Genomic DNA, 24,501 nt, shown 5'->3' on the forward strand with positions numbered 1-24,501 from the left:
CAAAAGTGTCACATGCATACACACATCTACAAGTGTGGAAAGTCCTTATTGGCATGGCAGCAGAATATCAAAGCAGACAATCTAGTTAGCTAACATCACGTGCGGGCAGTTATTTCAGCTGGAGGGCCGCTTAATGAGTTTTGGTGAGGCATTGAGGGCTGCAAGGGTAGCCCTGCCCCTTGACAGGTACCCTGCCCCCTGGTCACCCTCTTGTGATCAGGAGTCCTGCCTCCAAACCCTGACCTTTGCCACTGGACATCTCTCCCCTTGCCCAGGAAGTACTTTGATTTGGGAGTGGGAGGATGGTGTTGCCTTGTATGCTGTGTGTGGAGGGGGAGGGGTGTGTTTGTGGTTGGGTATGGTGCAGGTGGGGTGTGTGGGTGTGGGATGTGTGTGGGGGGGTGTGGGTGTTGCTGAGGTGTGGGGGGTGGAGGGTGTGCATGGGTGCGGTATGGCTGTGGTGTGGGTGGGAGTGGAGGTGTGTGTGTGGGGGCATATAGGTGATGTGTGTGGGTATATGTATGGGGTTTGGGTGGGTTGGATGTGTGCATATGGGGGGCTTCATCCCTGCATGTGGCTTCCCCTTGCCCACTCTTTGTGATGTGTGGTGGGGGTGGGGACAGGGAGCCAAGCCTGGCACTGCCTTTTCTGTTCGTCTGTGTCCCACACCTGCCCAGCAGGGCTGCAGCCAAGCCTCTGCTGGCTCCTGTTGCTGCTGCTGCTTCCATTCCACGTGCCTGCCCGGCGAGGCTGCACCAAGTGCACTCTGGCACTACTGCTGCTCCCACCGCACCTGCCTGTCCTGTGCCTGCCTGATGGGGCTTTGTGAAAAGCCGAGCTCCTTCATGCCCCCGCTCCATCCACATGCTCTGCTGCCCAGCCATGCATGAGCATGACCAAAGTGAGCTGCAGGCAGAGCCCATCCTGCTCCCCTCAACACTGCAGCTTCCCCTCCCTACCTGCTGCCTGAAGCACTGCAGCAGGGACAGAAGGAGGAGCTGGTGGAGGCTGAGGGAGCCCAGCAGTCTCTTGGGCAGTGGCAGCAGCAGCCATGCCCAGAAGCTGTGCCTTCTGACCAGGGCTGGCACCTTCTGGTGGGGGAGACTGGGAACGCAGCAGACGCTGCCCTGTGCGGAAGCAGGCAGAACTCAGCCCCATGCAGAGCGCAGCAGGGACAGCCGCTGGAGGAGTTGGATACAATTAATTGGTGAGTACCTGCCTACAGGCCAGATCCCAACAGCTGGCGGACTGGATCCAGCCCACAGGCCATATTTTGCTCACCCCTGGCTAACATGATCTTAAAAGCTGCTGTCTTGGCATGGTCTGTGATCCTATTTGACCATTTTCCATGGGTAGCTATTCTGCAAGAATGTTTATCAGACTGCTTTTGGTATAGAAAAGAAAACTGCTTTATTCAAAACATCTCTTATTTTCTGTTTCCACAAATAAAGACAAATATTCTTTAAAAATATAGTTCCTGCTGTGTTTTTCTACTATAATCCATCCGTAGATAGATGCTACCATTTCTATAAACAGCTTAAAGCACCTTAATCATAGCATATAACATAATCTTTGCTTTATATTTTTAAGAAATATGGCTACGTAAGTACAGAAGTGCAGGGATGTACAGGTAAAGGCACAATAGGATCTGATGCACAATCCACACAATCATGCCACATGTGCATGGCAGGAACCATGGTCAGATCCCATCACACCAGTACATGGGAAGCCCAGACTCTTCCTGAACTGGCAAGTAGCGGATGTGGGTGTGATGCAGGTATGAGCACACAGGTGCAGGGGGTGCATCACATGTTCCTGGATCAGCCTGGATCAGCTTACCTGGTGCACTCTTGTGCCTGGCAGCCCTATCAGCTGACAGGGCTCCCAGCCACAGGGGGTGTACCTGGCTACATGTTCATTTAATGGTATCATAGGAACCAGTCACAAAGCTATTACACATTTTTTATGGAATAACTCTGTGTCTTATCCCTTGTTTTATGACACCATTGACTATTTTAATGTGTGGCCGAGTTACAACTTAAGACATGACTAACTGGTACCTCCTCTACATGTTATATCTGTTACTCAATTGACTTGTTAATTGCACAGTAAATTTAAACTAGTTACACATGCAGATGAACTATTCTGCGTTAAAAAAGTCCAACCAACTATAAAGTTATAGATCGAAAATGTTTAATAACATTATAGCTGGTTTCTATCGTTATAGCTGGAGCCTCATCAGGCACTCAGCTCCCAGTCCCTGCTGCGCACAGTCCCCGTAGCTGGGAGCCCCATCAGCAAAGAAGGCTCTCAGCCATGAAAGCCTGCTTCTTGCCAATGGAAGTAGAGCCCAGGATTGGGCTCCCCCTACACCAGCGATAGGGCACAATTAGATCTAATATGAGATCCCACAATCACGCCTCCATACACACATGGTGTACACACATGGTGTGGCAGGAAGCACAATTGTGCATTGGATCTAGTCGCGCCTTTACCTCCACATGTAGAGGGGGCCAGGGTGATTACATCTCAAGTGTAATGTGTGGCAAGAGCCTTACACTTACCATTATTAAAAAGATAAGTGAAACAAAAGGCAACAAAGATTAGTTTTGTTCCATGTTAGTCTGTATGTATTATAAGCGTTGCACATTGCATGAATGTTGATAGTTGTATCTCTTTCATATCTCTAGTTAATGCTGTTTTTTAACATAACCGTTTGTATCAGAAGAGAAATGTAATGGTCTTTTAAGTGCTAAATATTCACCCATGCTAACATATGAGATACAGGTGGCTTCACTTGTCTTTGATAAGTGAAATGGCAGCACATAGCTAAAGGTCAAACCATTTTTTTGGACTTTATCTGTTGCTTGCTACTATGGGTCGAGACACAGTGCCAAAGTATAAAGGGGATAGGACTACTTTTCTTAAATACTTGAGTCAGCTCTACTAATCCCATGCAAACATTAAAAAAAAAAAAAAAATTCTCAAAATATGAGCTCTGATGTGGTACAATCTTTGAGTCCCAGTGGGCATGTTTTGAATTTCCAAGAGGGGGAAGGAAGTGTTGAGAGAGATGCCACAGCAAAGACCTATCGCATCTAATTTTTGTGATCTCCAGTGTCAAGTTCAGAGCAAAACCTTTTAAGAATTCATTACAAAAGCAGTTCTGTAAGCTTTTGTCTGTACTAGTAAGTAAGGACACATGACTTAAGAAAGCACACATGAAAGATGGTAGCACCTACTGAAGAAAGCTTGCAGAATTGCTCTTAAGACATTTAACCAACTGTAGTACCAAAGAAATTATTTTTAAAGGGACTTTTGTGAAAGCTGTTACTTCATTTGTGATTATACAAACCAAGCAGGAAGATTTTTTCCATGCAAAAGCATGCTCTCTTGGCAGCTGAGGAGCTGGAAAGGGAGAAGGGGGAGCCAAGGTAAACCAGAATGCTAAACTTGATTCTCATGCATGTGCACACCTGCTCAGTAACCAAAACTCAACCACTAACCAGCCTCATGGATGTGCCAAACATACCATGTTGTGATCCAAACAAAACTACTTTGACACTGTACAAGGTCATCGTCTTCCTTTATTCAGTTCTTTTCCCCTTATTTGAGGCTCTTCTGTCACTCACCCGGCCAAGAGCAAACAGATACAGAGGGATCTGTTACCATCACCAAGACCTTTGGGCAACTCCTTTTGTGAGAGCTGTAGGGTTTTAGCTTAGCTTTTTATTCATAATCACTTCATATCTGCTTCATATGCTTTGTTACAGTTCTAAGCTTCAGCTGTAGCTGACGGGAATGCTGCTTCCCCAATAGCCACCAAATAGCTGTAAGCAAGATAAATGAGTGGGCGGGGGGGAAGAAATAGCACTGCCTGCTACTCCTGCTTCTTAGATCCTGAGGCAAGGACACTGGGTGAAACCCAGCAGAGAAGCTAGTGTTCAGCTGGAGAGTTCTGATGAATTTGCTGTATCTGGGCTTGTGTTCAATATGGACTTCTCTGTGGCTGGAGGTCCTGAGTTGTGAGCTTGAGACCATAAGGTTGCCAGTTCAAGGTTCTGTGTCACCTGCTATTACCTTGCATTACTGACCTGATTAATCCATTCAAGCTGGCCCCATGAGAGTATCCATTCTATAAAGGGGAGCGCAAGCCACACTTGAGTTACTGTGTGTACACTGTCACAAGATTGAAAAACTGGGGTCCTTGCTTCCTTGGGGGCTGCTGCTTCCAATTTTTCACTGTGTATTTTGGCAACACTTTTTATCCATTCCAGGCACGTGGATGAAAGTGATATCTACCTGGCAACTTGTTTATAGTACACCCCTACTGCTTTCATGTGTTGTCTTCAGTCCCACTCAGAACAATGACTCAGAAACACTGACTTCAATGCAACTGTCAGTTTGGGTCCAGAAGACAAGTGCAAACTGTGCTGAAATTGGTCATCACTGGCACACATGCTGGTATCTCACCTCCCTTCAAGCTACACAAGATCATACAAACTGCAAAGAGTACTACTAACTAGTACTGCAGGTCTTGGTGGGCTTCAGAGAGAGGTTCACAGGGAACTGGACAGAGTATATGATTCCAAAGTTTTTCAAAGGCTTAGCCCAGGGCTAGGTAACCCCCTGGCACACATGCCAGAGCATGGCATGTTGAAGGCATTTTGCTTTGCCCTTGCAGCTCCCCCACTATCTGCCTTTGGTACTCTAACATCTTACAAGTTGCAGGTATTTTTGGCACTCTGCCCAAAAGCGTTGTCAACCCCTGATCTAGCCTTTTTCATTTAGGATAGTCTGGGATTTTATTACCTCATGGTGTTGTGGATATCAATAGACAGGCTGTACTCATTCTTGTTTTGGCAGACCCAACCTATCCTCTACTACCCTGTCTCACAAAGCTCTGCCCTGATATAAGAATGCCTAATAGAAAGTGCTTTCATTACAGTGTAGGCAAGAACTGTATGGTTATGGAGTGCACAGCTGGTCAACTAAAGAGCCAATGGTGCTGTCTGCTGAGCAGTTCTGACTGCATATAAAAGGCTATGCATATCACTGGGGTAGGGTGTAGCACAAAATACGTGAGGATAAGGCTGAGTAGTTTGGCTTATGAGAGGAAGACGCTTGTGCTACTTAACAGACCTGATGCAGCCAGAACATATTCTAGCTGGGGATGGCTGCAGGTCTAGGAGAGCTGGGTAGGTAAGAGAGACAAGAATGTGTTCCCATAATCTTGGTTTGTTGGAAGAAGAAATTGAAGAGGAGGAACCCTTGATTAATCCAGAGTAGCAAGTGCATCTAGTGAAAATTTCATCTATGTGTTTATTTGATGCTGCTCTTGTGGAATTATCCTCGCACACAAAGGGACTAAATAAAAAAGAATCATTAAAGTGAATAACACTGGCAGCCCTGGAACCTTAATTGGGTTTGCTACATTCACAATGATGGTAGGTGGAAAAGGAAGTACAATAACATATGACAGGTCCTGTTTGTGCATGTGATTAGGGTACTTATTTCCTCGCCTTGACCACTGAGGATGGAATGTTTTGGTCCATGGACTGGCTAAAGTCTGGCACAGGGGCCACTGGCTGCAGTGGAAGTGGTGGACGGCAGCAGATTGAAGCTGGACTTAAGCCCAGTTTTTCTGCCATTTCCTGGCTACCAAATCCATTTAAACAGACCCATCTGCTGCTGGCACTCTTCTTGCTGCAGCTGCAGTCCTGTGTCCTCATGGTATACTCATGAAGATGTATTTGCCACTCTCCTCTCTTTCCTCTTCCTCTTGGCTGTAGTCTGATGTGGCCACTTTTGCCCCAGCATTTTCTGCTGAAGCTCAGCATTTTGCCAAATTTCTTATACATCTCTAACAGCAGAACCTTCTTTGTTTTCCTTTTGCTGCTTCACGTCTGAACCTGGCACTGATTGTCTATTGGTGGCTCTTTTTGCCCTTGAATTTTCTGCATTCTAGCAAGGCAACAGTTCCCCCTTGTCTCAATAGCACCTGTTAGGTTAGATGGTGTGAAAAGTTCCACTTCAAGGTGGTGGATTGTATATGTGAGGGAAGAAGTAACAGCACTCAGGCTTGATGAGGGAAGAAGTAAGAGCACTCAGGCTTGATGCAGAACTGAACGTGGCATCAGAAGGGAATGAGTTTTGGACACCAGCAAGAAGCAACACAATAAGAAAATTGCAAAACACACTATAAATAAGAGCAGCCAAACAGGACCACTATTATGGATGATGTAAGATTCCTGTCCCCAACAAGATGGATCTGAACCAACAGGACACTGATTTGAGGACAATAAGAAAACTACAACTTTGCTACATGGCTGGATAATAAAGGAAAAGGGAGTAAGATCTGTTCTGCTATCAGCTGAGCAGAAATGCCTCATGATCTAACAGCATCTGGATATGATAGCAATGGACTTGGAGAACCAGACCCATATAAAAACTTGGAAACACCTGGAAAGCTTTTTAAACTAAAAGTTGCATAGATGCCATCTTAAATTGTAATCAAGAATCAGGAAAAACAGCAGATCCATATTTTGCCTAACTGCAAAAGGACTGACTCATGTAATCACCAAATATTAAAAGATAAACTAATTTATGATAGGCTAATAAGCAGGATGAAAAATGCAGAAGCTTGAATGAGAATGTTTAGAGCCTGCACTGACTATCAAAGGACAAGAGACATGTGCATAGCTAGCAGACAAGTTCAGATACATATTCTGAACATAAATGGAGCAGACACAGTTCAAATTTACCAAATAGTATATAAAAAGCATGAGAAATACAGGAGAAATATGCTTTTTTTTTTTTCTTCTGCAAAAACTTGTGTATACGTACAAAGCTGGGGAGATTAATAAAATGCAAAGAAAAGACCAGAGAGTACTCTGGAGAAAAACACAACAATGGAAAATGCCCTGCTCATGGAGTCTCACATTGTAATTATGCCAAAGGAAATTGTTTTGCTAAAGCTTGTTAGTTTTTTTTCTTCTCTCCTTATCGCCACCACATCAAGGATTACAGTTTATATAAAATAAATAGCTTGAAAAGCTCAGGTGCAAAGACAAGGTAGATTCACACAAACCAGAAGCTGAATAGTATGCATGCTAGAGGGCATTAGTCAGTGCGCTAAGATTACATAGGCTTCCTCAGCATTTTGCAAGAGAAGAAAGTGAAATTGCAACCAAACAAAAGACTGATTAAAATGATATGATAGCACAATCATAATGTCATTAAGACCATGAAAATTACAGGCAAGGTACTAAAGAAAAATAGACAGGCTGATATTTCATATAGTACAGACAGTGGTCACCAACTAGTCTATCATAATCGACTGTTTGATCAGGGAGCCCCTGACAGTTGATCTCAGTCTGGGAGGGCTAGTCGCACATGGGGACCAGCAGGATGCACATGGCTGGACTGAGCCGCGTCCCCTGCCACCAAGGCCAGGCCAGGTGAGTGGGACGACCCCCCTCTGCAGCCCGTCACCAGGTGAGTGGAGCCGCGCCTGGGTTGGGGGAGGGTCAGAGCCCAGGCAGCTCGTCCATGAGCACTAAGAGCTCCCGCCACTGCACACACCCTGGTGGAGGCCGGGCAGGGGGGGGCATGCCCCCTCCCCCAATCTGTGCACAGGACAAGGTGGCTGCTGCTGCGTCCTCAACTTTGTGACCCAGGCTCTGACCCTTCCCCAGCCCGGCCAGGGCTCCACTCACCCCTCTCCCTGCCCCACTCCCTCCCTCACCATGGGGTCCTCAATCTTCCCCCCTTTCCTTCCAGACTGACCTGCTAGGTGGGGTTGGGGGCTTGCAGCAAGCAGGGGTGGGGGAATGCGGTACATCCTGGATTGCCCTTTACTTCAAAAAGTACTCTTCATCTTAAAAAGGTTGAAGACCACTGAGAGAGAACAAGAGAATTTGTGAACATAGTGACACTAAGCAGATGATACTGTGATGTTCAGCCTGTGGCCCACAAGCTGGCTTTAACCCACAGAGCTATCATCTGGCTTGTGGTCCTGCCCATTTGGCAGCAGGGGTGTGGTGGCAGCATCAGTTGCTGTGGATCAGGGAGTAGCAGCAATTAACTGCCAAATTTCTGGACCTTTAGAGAACCCTGTGGGTGAGATAAAATGTCCCAGTCCAACACATGGATTGATCTGCAGGCATGATCTTACACACAGGGTTAGCCCCAGGCCACTTATCTGGTCCACAAAGTTAGATTGGGTTGGGCACCACTGCTATAGACACTCATACAGAATAGAAAACGTTTCCAAACCAGACAGTACATAGCAGTATCTTTATATTGACATTGCTAAAAGATTACTAAGGTATTTGAAGGACTGATATATGTTTTCCAAGTATCTTATACCTGGAAATCATTTAAATGATTTAGCAATAGCATCATCTGCCTTGCAAAGTACCCATTGTAATAAGGGCAGAGAGGTAGAATTGTCAAATAAAGGAAGAGGGTGTCACAGAGCCCATGACTGGGGAAGTAGCATGGTAGCCTGGCAAGCTGAATATTTGTATAGCATATTAAAGCTAAATATCTATGGTTGAAGCTTTGGTTAAAAAGCAGATTTGCTTTGTATTTGATCCCAAAGACTAATATGGGCAAGTGCAACTGGATATGGAAAGCATCTACTTCACCACATTTTGGACAGCAGCAGGTAGATAACAGATAGCTGAGAATGCTATTTCAGAAAAACTCCAACAGAGAAATATTACCACGGTCAGCAGGATGAACAAACCAGGCTCTCAAGATCAGCTTCATCACTGATGAAATTTAGGTGTGTGAAGATAACTATGGTAGAATCTGGCCAGTCACAACCACAGCTTCATGTGTTAGGAAGGAAGAGCCTGGGAAGTAAATCTAAAATTAAATAAATTTAAATTATGATTCAGCTCAGTGCTATATGTGTTAGCCTACTGGCCTCCCAAGAGCTACAGCTTGACCCTAAAAAGGTAAAAGCAATACAGCATATGCCCATACTTAAAGGTATTCAGTCAGGTCAAGTATAAACAAAATTTCTTCCAAGTTTTTCAGATGTGTGTGAACCCAAGGCAACTGCTGGATATAGATACTATGCAGTCATTGCAAGTATCAAGGAGCTGGTAACCAACAGTATCCTTTTGAATAATTACAGGCATGTAGTGTGTTGTCTGTCAGATGTTGTCAGTCCTCTAAAAAGTACAGCTGGCAGTTTTCATGTTAAGGTCACCAACAGAACAAAAATGCACACAGGTGGAGAAGGAACGTTCTTAAATAGTGTTTGCATGTGAAGCATCCAGTCAGTATTCACAAGGAGGGGAGTAGAAAATGACCATAAATTGGTTTTTAAACTCTCCTGCTAGTGACTCCAAAGCACCTTCAGCACAGTTTACAATTTAGAATTAATCTACAAGAAAAGGACTGAGATGTACGCTACTGACTTGTTATCCAGAACAGCCTTGCAGCATGAAAATACAACTGAACAAAACTCTGAGATCTTCAGCCTCAGGGAAATAAAATACAGAAAGACAAAGCATCAACCAAGCCAGCTATATGCTAGTTGCAAGGCAAGATTTAAAAAAGAATCTTAGGGGAAAAAAATGTACATGACAAAGATTTATAAGTGTTCACATCCATTATCCTGTCAGGAGAGGCAGACACCAAGGAAAGGTCCCACTCGCTTCTCAACAATGCTGGGAATACCAAGGCAAGCTGATCATGAAAGATACCATCATATAAAGAGTCTAATCATACAGATCATTGGGAACTAATACGTTCAAGAATACACTGAAGCCACTCTGTGCAAGCCCTAGTCGTCGGTCATAAATAATCACACATAACTGAGATGTGGTGAGCACATGTGGTACTTAGGAGGAAATTCAAGCCCAGCAGCAAAAAGACCATGAAAATACAAAGCACCTTCAAAAGATTTAGAACAAAGTTGGAATGGACTGTTTCACTATCAACTGTTTAAATAACTTTTTTACTATTCAGGCTTCTGGAAACTTAGATAAACCATCAGACTCCCCTACAGTGGCCATCACAGGCAAATCAACAATACATTAAATTCAGACAGCAGACCCTAGTTTACTTACAGGGAGCTTGTGCACTTTACCTGGGAATGAGTATTGACTCACAGCATGTCACTACCATGTAACAGTTAGTCAAGTGGTATAGCCACATTAAAGCTAAAATTACTAAATGCTATTAAACAAAGGTTCAGAAAGCAAAGGTTACATCAAGACATTCTTGAATGCTAAAATGCTCATTCAGAGGGTCTTAGCAGCAGCCCAGTTCAGTCCATATTGTCAAAGTGCATATAGACTTCTAGTAGCCTAAGCATCATTATAACCAGCAATGATGAGAAGGAGTAACAGCAAGACAGGGCACAAAGGCCTTAACCCACTAGGACTGACAAAATGCTTGCCAGAACTACAACTGTGTCATCCCATCAGGAGCAAATTATTTTTCCTCGGGACAAATCATACACCTGGAAGGAAGCTGCGTGTAACAGCAGGAACAACCTTAGTCAAATAAGGTAGCAGTAGATATGCATATATTTTACCAAAACTAAGCATATTTGCCCACTATAAACATAAGACATAAATCAGGATATGGGGAAAACAGAGAAGTGATTAGTGCTGTTAGTCTGAAGTTAAGCAGAAGGTAGGACAGCATGGTACTTATGAACTAACTCATTTAGAAAGGCATGAACTTTGAAATACAGCCTCTGCTGAAACTTGACCAGCAGGGCAAAAAAGGAAAACAGGCTACTGGATATAGGAACAAACTTCAAAAAATCAAGCTACTATAAGAAACCAAAGAAAAGCACTCCTGTCATTGCTGAAGGATTTGCACTTTTTAAGTAACAAAGCTCTTGAGAAGCATACACAGAGTTTGTAAGCTGTGAAGGAACAATACTCAAATCTTGAAGAATAACTTCATACCAAGAAAGCTAAAAAGTGTTGATTTTAAAGTATGTAGTATGCAATGTAAACTGTAAGGGAGGGAGTTTAATAAAATGCTAAATAAGTAAGCAAAAAGTAAACAGAAATACTGTCTGCTCTCTCAGTTGTGAGCAACCGGCTGTTACAGGGGCCTCTCAAGAGAGAGCATTTTTCAGAGATGTTGTCATAATACTGTTGAATTTTAGGTGCTGGATCCAAAATTTGAAGTTGTGCGTGACATCAAAAGCACTCTTGTTACTCAGGCCAGCTAGATGACTGCATTAGGGAGCATGGGTTCTTCCTGGGTACCCTGAAACAGATGAAGCTGTGCTATAGAGACTACAGGTGCAGCCAGCCTCCTGCTGCTAAAATGGGACCTAAAAATCTGTGGTAGGATATTTATGATGGATTCTTGTGTATGGGCAGATGTTGCATTAGGAACAACCTTTGAGTTATACCTCAAACTTATCTTGCAGCGAAGAAAGAGTTTTTGTTTTACTCATGCGCCAAAAGGAACAGGAACACGCTGCCACAGTTAAAGAATGGGAAATGTTGGTGTCCTAAGGGCTCATTCATTGTTTTTTTGTGAAGTACACTGAGAGCTCCATATCTATAAGTTCAATGTTTTCAAAGTATCTGATTTCCCCATCACGCTTAAGCTAGTCTCATATTGGTTATGATGACCGACACATGTTTTCTCAAATAACTGGATGTTTGTTGTCAAAGGTCAGTGCATCCAGTGAGCATATATGCTGAAACCATCTCAGCATTCAGCAAAAGATTTGAAAGTTGTTTCTGCTGCTCTTGGTGCCCATGATTATTGCATTGTGCAAACCTGCCTTTTTTCAAATCATTAAGGCATTTCAGGACCTGTATTTAGCTGAGCCATTAAGAAACATCTTGGTTGTGCTTGATGTAGTGTTGTTTCTTGAGCCACCCATAAGCATGTAAAAACAGTTATAAAAATGTTCCTTGGAGTGCCTTAATTTTACTGTAAAAGTGGTTATTGAATTTATTTTTAGATGGTGATTAATTTAAAACACACTCACATGGTTAGGAAAGAGCAAGCTAAAATGAAGACATCTGTTTTTATGCCTAGTTTGGTGCATCAAACCCAGTGCAAGTAATCACCCTTACACAACAACCATTTTGCCTTATGAGATCACCTCAGAGAAATAACTGAGAATACCCAAAGTTATTAAATGTACCTGTCAGCATCTCTTTATTAATTACCTCGGTTAAACATCCATATTATTGAGTCTGCAGAGCTTTCAGTTACATTTTACGTGTTTGAAAAATTATTTTTACAGTTTCATACAGAGTATTCATCTTCAACCATCCCATTGTATTTATCCTTATGTAGTCCTGTAGAGATCTGTTAGTAAACAAAAGTAAAGCTGTAAAGAAAGTAGATTGTAAAATTTGGCAGCACTGCCACGTCCTTTATGCTCCCAACAGCACCTAAGATGTCTTAGATGACCATAATTTTTCATTCCCCTTCAAGTAATGTTGAAATGCATTCAGCCTGTGTGGATTGCCACTATTCCATAAATGAGGTCTGCGAATGCTTTGGCATATTTTCCTGTTGAAGTAGTTGTCCTGGAGCACTTCTCTGATTGAGCCTCTTTCACTTGAATTTTTTCAATTATATATTTATTTTGTTAAAAACTTTAGCCCTCTGTTCTCCATAAACATTTTTTCTCTCTAATAAAAGCTACCCTTAATTTATAAGTAACAATAAATTAATTAATTAATTGCTTGATTTCCCCTGGCAATTTAACAGCTATTATGCATTTGAACTTCTCTAGGCATCATGTCCTTAATTCATAGGGTTTTATGCACAAGTACGGCATCATTATAAAGGAACAATCAGAAGACAGCTTTGAACAATCCAAGTTCAAAACCACATTAGCAAGTAACTTCAAAAAACTGATTTCCTTTGTGGAACTAAGAGTTTGTACATGAGAGAGTGCACCAGTTTAACTTCAGGTGATATTTTATATGAATTTAGCAAAATCTCTCCAAATTCTTTAATTCAACTAAAGAGCAACTTATCTTGATTTGACATAAGGCATTGAAGAGCTAAGCTAAGCCACAATAAATCACTCTTCAATCAAAATAAAGGGTATCCATACCTGGCTTTGTTCAGGTTCAAGTGAATTAGTTATACTTTTAAGCTAAAACTTAGTTTTAAATGTGCCCCAAAGGTAAGGGAGAGCAAGGTAGAGGAGTCAAGTGCTGAAGCAGTGCAGATTTTTTGAGGGATTTTTAATGCATCTTTCTCATGGAAAGAAAAACAATCTGATACTTCATTAATAGTGAAAGAGAGCCCCTTGGCATACACTTTGTATATAATACTCACCAGTATCAAAGTAAAACTTTAACTGTTTGATTTTTGAATTGCATTGAGATCTGCTGCATTCATTGTAAAAGAATGCTTCCAGACATCGAAATATATCTGTTTCAACAAGGCAATTGTTTTGGGCAATGCTGAAATAAAATTCATTAAGTAATTATCAGGTCTACCGAATCTCTTCAAAACTGTGCATTTTGCTTTGAACCAAAATATAACTTTTTACCCTTTCCAAGCTCATATTTTTACCATATTTCCCCTAGCCATTTTCCATACTTTTGTAGCAATGAGTTGAGATACAGTCGGCAAGTCTATAAAGAAGAAAGTCATGGAAAAGTTATTTACTATAAAAGAATACTGGCTCGCTCCCATTGTGGAGGGAGAATTCTCTAAATACTATTTCACTAATACTGAAAGCAACAAAATATATCAATGTGCATGTTATATATGTAGTTTGCTTTAATGCCAGTTTTTCTGGGTCTTTTACTGGTCTGCTTCATAATGTTGGTCTAACTTTCTAGTTGGTCATCCTCATCTTGGGCAGCTTTATTTCCAAAAATGAAATCCCCTTAGTCATCACCAATGCTTTAATTTGCTCATAGTTGCCGTTTTGAATTGTTCTCATCTAAGCAGGGTATCTAAGATGACTTTGCATCAGTGTGTCTGTATACTCTGAAGTCTCTGTTAAGAACACAAGCATGAATTAGGAGTTACCAAGTTGTGCGATTTCCAGCTTGTCACTGACCTGTGTACACCTTCAGCTGATTGAATAATGCAAACATGAATGCTCATGCTTATTTAAATGCCAGTATGCAATTCAGTATAATTAACTTAATGTTTTTGCTATTTACAAATATACATGAGCAGAAATTTGTGTTTGTGAACCATGTGAGGTGGTGTTGTTCTCCTGAATATAGGTGCTTGCATGCATAAAGTTCAGCAAACAAATTTGTACATAGACAAAAACAGAGTCGAACTGAAAGTAGAAAAAAAATTCATAATTCATTTGAAAAATTAAGCTCAGTTAATATTCTACCAACTTTAGGTATGTTTTTGTGTTTCAACTTCAACACTTTTTATCTCAAGTTTCTAGGCATATATACAAAAGAGAATGCTGTGTTTGTTTTTTTCCCCTAAGAATTTACTGAAGAAAGAGGCTGCAGTCTTTTTTCAGAACTAAAAGCATTGTTAGAGAAATTCTCCCTTTCCTATTCCTTTGCCATGTTTGTAGCTGGTGTAGAAATAGGGATGATGTAGACTCAGCACTAAGCAGGGGAGAAGTAGTACAAGCTAAAACTGAAAATAGGAAGTCCAAAGAGAAGTTTTCAGGTACCTAAATAGTAAGCAGTTTGCACTTCACAATTTAAGAACTTTGAAACCATATAAAGCCTGATGTTGTAGTGGAAAATCTTAAATGTTAAATACGTATGATGACCGATTTATCACATCACTTTCTCATGAAGGGCAATACATATACACAGTCTACTGTAGAAGATTGGTTCTTTGGTTCACTGTTTTAATTTTGTATTTATTTATGGATTTCACTGATCCAGATTGATGCTGGTTAAAATTTTCAAACTGACACGTTCAATGGGGTCTAATAATTTCAGAGGATGGAAACAGCAGTTTCTGAAAGTCAGACCTCCTTTTGGTGCTTCAGATATTATACCTAAGACACTGGTCCCTCTTAAAAATTTAAGCCCTAATCACTAGAAGTGTGGATAGCTCTCGAGTACAAAAATATAACCATTAGTTTAATTCATTTTTTGGTCATTTCTCCCTTACAGGAACCTCATCCTACTGGAATAAGTCCAACAAAAGGCCCCCAAGCTGGTGGGACCAGCCTTACAATCACTGGTATAAACCTGAACACTGGTTCCAAGGAAGATGTTAGCGTTTTACTTGATACTGAACCCTGCACAGTGTATGTATGCTGCTCTTAATAATATAGACCTATTTTCCAGCAGTATCAACCAGAATTAGTGCCCAGTGTACTAGGCATTGAGCAGACTTATTGTAAGAGAAAATCCCTGCTCATCTAAGCAAACAAGAGAGACCTAAGTTGAGAGAGAGGTAGGATGCACAAGCAGAATGATGACCTGCAGCCATTCAGAGAACTTGCTACAGTTTTGATTGGACTTTTTCCTCCTATGTTTTGCCTGGCTGTTTACTCCAATCTTTCTCCCTTCCTTTCCTTCAAAATCTCTGTACCTCAGCTTGACATTACACTCACTTCTCTTGCTCTATTCCCCTTTCCCCAGCTCTTTCCATTAGCCAGTCCTCTCCTAACTATATATTCCCCCCACCTCAAAAAATGGAGGTAACTTGAGGGTTGTTGCCCATCACATTGTTTCTCTGCTTGTATGTTATGCTCCTTTCCCCAATTTCCTTCTTGTTTAGATGCTATGTTATATAAGGCAGTTCTTGTTTATAACTTCAGTGTTTCTGTAGTACCTAGCACAATGGGACCCCTTTTTTCTTTGATCCCTAATACTACCATAGTAAGCATTTGTTGGTGATGGTGGTGTTACTAGTAACTCGAAACATTTTTTCCTTGTCTTTTCTTTCTCACCTTCAGCATTGTATTTGGAGACCAAATAGTCTGCATTACAGGACCTCATGACAAGGATGAAGAAGTTCGTATTGTAGTGCACCATGGACCCACAAAGAAGGAAATAGAAAATCAAAAGTTTACATATAGCAAAAATCCTACAATAAAACAATTTCTTCCAATAAACAGCTTCAGCAGGTAACAAGAATGTTTTAGTTTTAAGTATGTTCATTCCTTATCAGGTTAAAACTCATGCTGTTTTTTCAAAGAAAGCTACTGTACTATGGGCAGAAAGTTTGCAAATTTTCTTCTAAACCTACTAACATTTTAAGGTATTCTGTTTACCTTCAAAATTTAAATTCTGTTTCAAAATTAAACCTTGAACTCAGAAAAAGTGATGAGTTACTTTCAACTATAGCTTTCCAAAAGGAAGAAATGGAGAGGTATTGAAGGGAATGTGAGACTGCCCAAGCTTTGCATAAACTGCAGAAAATGCAGAACTGTCAGAAAGGTCTCTTTGGCTATGCATTTCCAGACCAGGTCTTGCTTATCATTTAATAAGAGCCAGCCTGGTGGAAATACAAAAAAAAAAAAAATCATAACTTGCCATCTTGGTTCAAGGAAGGCAAAATGTAGTTGGTTTAAAAAACTGGATTTCAATAAGAATTTTAAGAATGTTTTCTCCTTGCTCCCACCCAATTTTATAATCAGAGTGGTAGCTGTTTTTGTTTTTCAGTTCCTTCTGTAAAGAAACATACCAGTTGCTTTCAACCTAAAATAATCCAGTTATTCCTATATAACACTTGTAGCAGTGTGACAGTTCACCTGGATAATGTCCCCTGAAATTGAGAGCAGTACTGGGACTTGTTCTTGGGGCAGAGACTGTGACTTTTATTCTGACTAGTCTCAGTTCCTGAATAGCTTCATCTCACCATCCAGGGGGCAGGCATGTTGGCATTTTTCATATTTGGAGAGCTAAGGACTAACTTAGATGCTTCCACTGTCTTCCCAAAATTGCGTGAGATCATGATTTTAATAGGAACTTGAAAGTAAAAGCTACTATGATTTCTTCAGGGAAATTGTTCTGAGGTTCCTCATAGTTTCATAGTTGGTAGGGTTGGAAAGGACCTGAGCGGATCATCAAGTCCGACCCCCTGCCATGGCAGGAAAGAATGCTGGGGTGAAATGACCCTGTCAAGGTGTCTATCTAACCTCCTTTTGAAGACCCCCAGGGTAGGAGTGAGGACCACTTCCCTTGGAAGTTGGTTCCAGATCCTAGCCGCCCTGACTGTGAAGTAGTGCCTCCTGATATCTAGCCTAAATCTACTCTCCATCAACTTATGGCCGTTATTCCTCATTACTCCCGGTAGTGCTCGAGGGAACAGGGACTCTCCCATTGCCTGCTGGTCCCCCTTGGCAAGTTTATAGACAGCCACCATAGATTTAATAGATATTAGCGCTGGAAGGGACCTTGGAAGATCATCGAGTCCAGCCCCCTGCCTGAGGGGCAGGAAGTCAGCTGTGGTCATAGGATCCCAGCAAGATAAGCATCCAAATTTCTCTTGAAGGTGTTCAATGTAAGTGCTTGAACCACCTCCGATGGCAGGCTATTCCAGACCTTGGGGGCTTGGACAGTAAAGAAATTCTTCCTTATGTCCAGCCTGAAATGGTCTTGCAGTAGTTTATAACCATTCGACCTCATCAACCCTTGGGGCGCTCTGGTGAACAGATGTTCCCCCAGATACTGGTGGTCACCCCTGTTAAACTTATAGGTGGCCATCAGATCACCCCTGAGCCTGCGCTTTTCCAGGCTAAAGAGCCCCAGGGCTCTCAGCCTGTTGTCGTAAGGTCTGTTTTCCCGACCTCTGATCATGCGCGTGGCTCTTCTCTGGACTCGCTCAAGCTTCTCCACATCCATTTTGAATTGTGGTGCCCAAAACTGGATGCAGTACTCCAGCTGCGGCCTCACCAAGGCCGAGTACAAGGGGAGAATAACGTCCAGGGATTTGCTTGAGAAGGATCTATGGATGCAAGCCAGCATTTTGCTCACTTTACTAACCACAGCATTGCATTAAAGGCTCATGTTCATCTTGTGGTCAATGATGACCCCCAAGTCTCTTTCTTCCATAGTGCTAGCCAGCGTAGCACTGCCGAGCCTATAAGGATGCTGCAGGTTTTTCCTCCCCAGGTGGAGAACCTTGCATTTTTTGGTGTTAAACACCATCAGGTTCTCGTCCACCCATTTGCTGAGCCTGTCCAGGTCAGCCTGGATTGCCCTCCTGTCTTCAGGTGTGGATGCTTTGCTCCAGGGTTTGGTGTCATCGGCGAACTTGGCCAGTCTGCTTCTGACTCCAATGTCCACATCATTAATGAAGATGTTAAACAATATGGGTCCAAGGACAGAGCCTTGGGGGACCCCACTGGTCCCAGGGCACCATGACAATTGACTTCCGTCAACCACCACCCTCTGGGTCTGACCACGGAGCCAATTTCCCAGGCAGCAGATCATGGTGGATCCAAGGGCACAGTTGGCCAATTTCACCAAGAGGTGATCATGGGATACCAGATCCCCTCTCAGCCTTCTTTTGTGGAGGCTGAACAGGTCCAGGTCCCGCAGCCTCCCCTCCTAGGACCTGCCTTGCTGCCCCCGATCATGCGAGTGGCCCTCCTCTGGACCCTCTCGATTCTGTCCACATCCCTCCTGAAGTGCAGTGTCCAGAGCTGGACGCAGTACTCCAACTGCAGCCTGACCAATGTCGTATAGAGGGGGAGGATCACCTCCTTGGACCTACTCATGATGCATCTCTGGATGCATAACCAGGTGTGGCTAGCCTTCCTGACCATGTCCACACATTGTCGGCCCATATTCATCTTGGAGTCAATAATGACTCCGAGATCCTTTTCTGCCTCTGCGCTGACGAGAAGGGAGTTCCCCACCCTGTAGGTATGCTGCTTGCACTTGTCCGTATTGAAACCCGTCCAGTTCTCATCTGCCCACCCCTGTAACCTGTCCAGATCTGATTGCAGCCTGTCCCTCTCCTCTAGTGTGCCCACTTTTCCCCACATCTTAGTGTTGTCTGTGAATTTGAACAAGGTGCTTTTCACCCCCTTGTCCAAGTCGCTGATGAAGAGGTTGAACAGATACAAATACAAATTAACCCCATCTATAAAACAGTTAAAGTAATATCTAATTGATTGTCATTTTAGACAATGGTGCCTAAGCTTTTTGGCCACCGGGCTAGATGGGCAGTGCCTGGTCCATCTGCAGGTCAGATCCAGCTGGTAGTCCTGAATTGGCATCTGGAGCAGTTGCAGCAAGAACCCAGCTGGTCATGTGGAGCAACAAAGGGGTTGGAGGTGGGAGGAGCTTGGCTTGGGTCCAGCTTGGGTTTGGGGAATTTGGCTAGGGGAGTGGAGATGACAGTATTAATGACCACTCCTCCCCTGCTGCCAAATTCCCTAACCCATGGGCTGGATTCCAAGGTGCTGTGTGCTTCATTTGGCCTATGGACCAGAAATCGAGCACCCCTGGTTTTAGACATTTAAGTGGAAACATCTATCGTTTTGGTTATTTTTATGGGTGCATTTGACTGTATTTTGTATTTGGTTTCCTGTTAGTAGTGAGTTCACCCAAAGAGTTCTCAAATCCCCACTGTTCCTCAAAATGTATCCTGCTGTAATATGCTTGTTGTGCATCACCCTCCCTCTCAATCGTGATTACTCAGCATTGAATGAATCTTTTCCTCACATTAATGTCTCTCGTTTGTAATGCTGTTACAAAGGGGATCAGCATCCTATGACTTGCCAACTCTAGAGTCAGTCTCTCTGGTTTGTGTGTACACTTCAAAAAGGGATCAAGAGGTTTTCACATTTTAAAAATCGGAATGAAAGAAAACATGTATTACAAAAATAAGTAAAAGGATCTGTAGTCTCCCAAACTATTTTAACTACTGTTTAGAAACTGATTCAGCTTCAAATTGGTGCTGTCATGTTTAAAATTTTCTGTTTTGATCTGGCATTACTGGAAGTTCTTATATTGAGTACCTAATTGTTGGGCAAACACCCACTGGCAAAGCTGTCCAAAATAATACGTGAAAAAGTCATAGATGAGAAGTAATTGTGTGCCATTGTAGAACTTTACTAATGATTTGTCCTTGTTGTTTTAATTTGTTTTTCAGTGGGGGGAGAAATATTACTGTAACAGGAACAGGGTTTGATCTCATCCAGAGTTTTTCCCTGGTTGTAACTGCTGAGCTTCCAGAAGAGCGAAAGAAAACACACAATCAGAACTCCAAAGAAGTGAGCTTTCTTTTTTTGTCAAATGTGTTGTCAATAAGTTGCTTAAACATGAATTGGCTTGGGTTGGGATTCAGAGAAAACTTCAAGTTCAGGTTTATACCCACAGATAACAGCAAATGAATAGCCAGATTGTGCATGCAACAAAGCAAAGCCCTCCCTTCCCCCTTTCTAGCAATAAGATGGCAGGCAACATGAATGTGTGTGGCAGAACTAACATCTGAATGGTGAAATGAAATTTCTTGGGAAATCCAAAAGGAAATTATTTATCTTTTACCCTGCCCTCCCTACAGAGTTCTTAGAGATTTAGCTAAAACTACCCAAATCCCAATCACCCTAGTTCTTGTCTTCGTAAAATCAAAACCTGAGAGAGTCTGCAAGACCAAAGTTCCATTTGTTTTACGTATATGCCACCTGTGGTGCATGTATGTTTACGTATGTGAAGTTTAAAAACTATTCCCTTGGCAAGGACATGCTTCCCCACAACCAATTATCTCATTGTTCCACGCAGTTTCTAATGGAGACTGGAGTTTACTGCTATAATTAAGCTAAGGCATCCTCAGATGAAGACTTCTCAAAAATAGGAATATTGTAAAACATTTTAAGTCTTTTTTGTGTTCTAATTCAAATTTGTAATTTTTGAAAATTTGTATAAATTATGTAACCTTTTCTGCAAATTTAGTGTAATCTATTTAATGACCTGCGACTATTTAATGACCTTTAATAAATCCAAATCCCTGTCATATTCCTTTAGAACTTTAGAAAGTAGAATTGCAAACATTTTTTAGGCTATGGGCATAGGTGTTCTTTGAAGTGCTTCAAACAGTGGGGATACAGAAGTACCTAGCCAAAGAAATGTTTAAAAAATGAGGGACATCTCTGGAGCACTTTGTAAACATGTTGGTGTGCTTGATGTTCTATAGGCTGGCTTTAATCCCTCAGGAACCCATCAGTCAGTCCTCTTAATGCAAAACAATAATCCTTGCTCTGAACAAACAAATGAGCAAAACAAAACCTTTTGCTTTTCTCCAGGAAAGGAGAGACTTTTCAGCCCTGGTCCCTTCCTAGCAGCAAGCTTATTTAGGATCTAGTCTGCCTCCTGATCACAAACCACTCCTCCCTGGAGCCCACCAGACTCTGCTCTCCTCTATGTTCTTTTAGCTGCTAGGGCAGGGGCAGGCGAAATACAGCCTGCAGGCCAGATGCAGCCCATCAGGTCATTCTGTCCGGCCTGTGGGACCCCTCAAAAAAACATTTATTACCAGCCAGCAGCTGCCTCTCTGAAAGCCGATGGGAGGTGGGCTTTTAGATACCACACGCCATTGGACTGGGTAGGAGGCTGGGTGGGTGGGTGGGTGTGGGGTTTGTGGGGAGAAGGGGTTTGTTGTTGGTGGTTGTGGGGGGAGAGAGGTTGTGGGGAGCACAGCCACCACCAGTGGCAGCAGCAGGACCTCAGGGTGCTCATGGCCTACAGCAAGCAGAGCCTCCCAATGGTGCGCGGCTTCAGGAGGTAGGGGTGCTGCATGTGGCAGCACAGAGCCAGCCCAGCACACCGGCTCACACCTTCAGACCAGACACTCTCACACTCAGGCACACAGCTCCCCTCCCACCCCCACCCCAAGCCCACACACACTCTCCCCCCCGCCACAAAGCTCATACCCAACCACAATCCCACAAACCACCCATCCACCCACACACATTCCCACAACCAACACCCCTCACAGATGGTCTTGATGTTCCATTAATCAAGCTAACCTTACTTGTTCCTGGTTTCTCCCTTCCTGTTTCACAGCCCTGGAGATTGTTTAGCTTTTTTCAAAATCATATATTCACCCACATAGATGAATCTTCAGCAGCTACTAGGGTTTCAGCTTTTCAGTTAAGCAGGAAAGGGAGAGTGAGTGAGCTGTGGATTAAGCTTTGTTCCTGCTCTATGCAACCTTAACTGGAAAAATCTTTTTTTCTTCATTCTGCCACTGAAAAATAAGATGTGTATATATTCCAGGGCATATTCTATGCAAGAAATTATAGCAGGTCTAATAAAAACTCCAAGACTCTAGGTTCTGTAAAGTAGATTGTGTCTGATATACCAACCTGTTTGGTTTCAATTAAGTCAGCGGAGATGAACTTCTGGCCCACAGGCTAAATCCAGTCTGTGAAGCCATGTCATCTGGCCAGTGGGGCTCCTCATAGTGGCAGAAATTTGGCAGCAGGAGAATGGTAGTAACATTAATTGCCAGTCTCCCACTACCAACATGTGGGGACCCCAGTGGGCCAAATAATGCAGCCCTGCTCATGGATCAGTGCACAGCCAGATACAGATGCATGGGGCCAGTCAGGCATTTGGTCAGATCTGGGGACACTGGGCCACACCTGTGGACTGACACCATGCAACAGCCCTGCAGGGAATCCAACCTACAGACTGACCCTGCACTATTCATCCAGCCTTTGAAGCCAAAAGGTTGGGCATTGCTGTTTTAGGGTTTTATATCACTTTATTTTGATTTATTCATATTATGGTCATACCAAAAATATGCTGGGTGTGGTGTGAATTCATTTGCTTACCCCACTGTGGCAGGGCACTGTTGGTGCCTGCCACTTTAAGGGCCTGAAGCTAGCAGCCAGCAGGTGCCTGATGAGGGCAGCCATTTGGGATCCAGGGCTGCCCATGTAAACAGGGCATTTTGCTGCTGGAAGGCCAGGCAACAACATTGCCTGGCTGCAAGGCCGCGAGTATCATCCTGGAGGTATGGGAGGAGCTGTAGGGGATGGTCAGGAGGCTCCTGGTCCTGGGCATGACCTAAAACTGCACCCTGCCAGGAATGGGTGGCCTAGTGGGGCTCCCAGTAGTGCGGGAGCCCCCAGGAAATGCCAGGCCAGTTACCACCTTGGTGAAAGGTGAGTAGGGGCGCCTTAACCCCAGCCCTCACCTTCTGGTGGATAGAAATAACATCTAAGGCTGAGCACAATGACCTGCTGCTCTGGGGGGAGGGAGAGACCCCGTGAGACCCTGGAATACCAGTCACATTGTGTGCTTTGTCAGATCAAAGGAAGGAGTAGAGGCCAAGTAAGCTCTGGGGAAGCACCTGAGCCAGTAGGTGAGAGACCCCGGAGTGCCAGGCATACTCTCTGGAGCACCTCAGCTGGGGATAGGGGGAACCCCACTCCAATAATGCAGGCAGGAGGGGAAGACCCTGCTGAGGGACTTGACGTGTCCATGCTGGGGCTAGGACCTAAGGGTTGAAGGACCAGGGGCCCACCGCAAGAGACACCCATAATGAGCAAGGGAGCTTGGGATCCCGACTGGGCCTGAGATGGGGCCAGGGCTTGTGTAAGCCAAAGGTCCCCATGCTTGGGGGCCACAGCTAATAGGGTGAAGGCGAGGTTCCAACCAACTGCTTGAGATGCCATCTGCAAGGCTTGGGCCACGGTGTAGGGGTGGAACGGAGCCAAGGACACCCCCCTAATATCGGGGTGCAAAGAAAAATGGGCAGCCTCCCGCCTTATTTAACAACTTATTAATTTCCAACAAGGTGTAGCGGGCGAGACAGGTGGGCGGCGTGCCCAGAGGCAGGTGGGAGGCCAGTGACAGTGCTAGCCTGAGTGAAACCCACTTCACCACACCCACATGAAAGATTTGCAGGCTTTCTTGTGGAAATCAACAAAATAGGTGCCAATTTTCTTCATGATGTTATGTATTAATAATTGAATGAAGAGGAATCCTAAAGTAAACCATTTGATAACTATATTATTCAAATGTGTCTGGGAACACCTGATGCATCAGATGAAGAGATGTGCAGTATGTAGTGTGTGTGTGTAGATAGATATGGGTATATGTATGTGTTATATATGATTTTTAAACACATTATATTATTAGATGCATGTATTTTTTAATGGAATGTCATGAAAACACTTATTCTTAGCAGTAGGGTATTAGAGGTCAGAGATAAAATATGCTAAAAGTTAAAGTAACTAGATATTTGGAGGCTTATGCATTTTATTCAGAAATCTTTCCAATCCTGAAGATGCTATTACAGTACAGATAAATTATAACAAAGATAAATGAAGTGACCAAGGTTGCAATAGGCAGTCTGGGTTAGGGCTAAGGAGATATGCTCTTCCAGTTATGTGTTTATAAATTTTACTCCATACTAAACTGGTTCTAAACCACAAAGGTCAGATATTGCTATTTTTCCCCTCAATTTGAGGAGTGTTAAAACCTCAGATTTCATTTTGCATGTAACTCATTAGAATAGACTGGAGCAATGGTTCATTTTCATCAAAAGTATGTGATACTTCTTCTGTTATTTACTTTGTGATGGAGAAAACATCATTCAGACTGTGATCTCTTTTGTAGGTGC

The 24,501-nt window shown here is 43.1% G+C and overlaps 1 protein-coding gene across 7 annotated transcripts in view; it reads left to right on the forward strand.

Moving 5' to 3' along the window:
• PLXNB2 (plexin B2) overlaps positions 1-24,501 on the forward strand; it is a 351,969-nt gene that overhangs the window by 288,973 nt on the left and 38,495 nt on the right. For all 7 annotated transcript variants that reach the window (XM_025208550.1, XM_025208549.1, XM_006027363.3 and 4 more), the window contains 3 exons: positions 15,081-15,217; positions 15,872-16,042; positions 20,023-20,143. In XM_025208550.1, coding sequence (XP_025064335.1) covers positions 15,081-15,217; positions 15,872-16,042; positions 20,023-20,143 — 429 coding nt within the window. The remainder of the gene's footprint in view (positions 1-15,080; positions 15,218-15,871; positions 16,043-20,022; positions 20,144-24,501) is intronic.

Source organism: Alligator sinensis, unplaced genomic scaffold (genome assembly GCF_000455745.1).
Source record: "Alligator sinensis unplaced genomic scaffold, ASM45574v1 scaffold660_1, whole genome shotgun sequence".
Lineage (NCBI taxonomy): Eukaryota > Metazoa > Chordata > Crocodylia > Alligatoridae > Alligator > Alligator sinensis.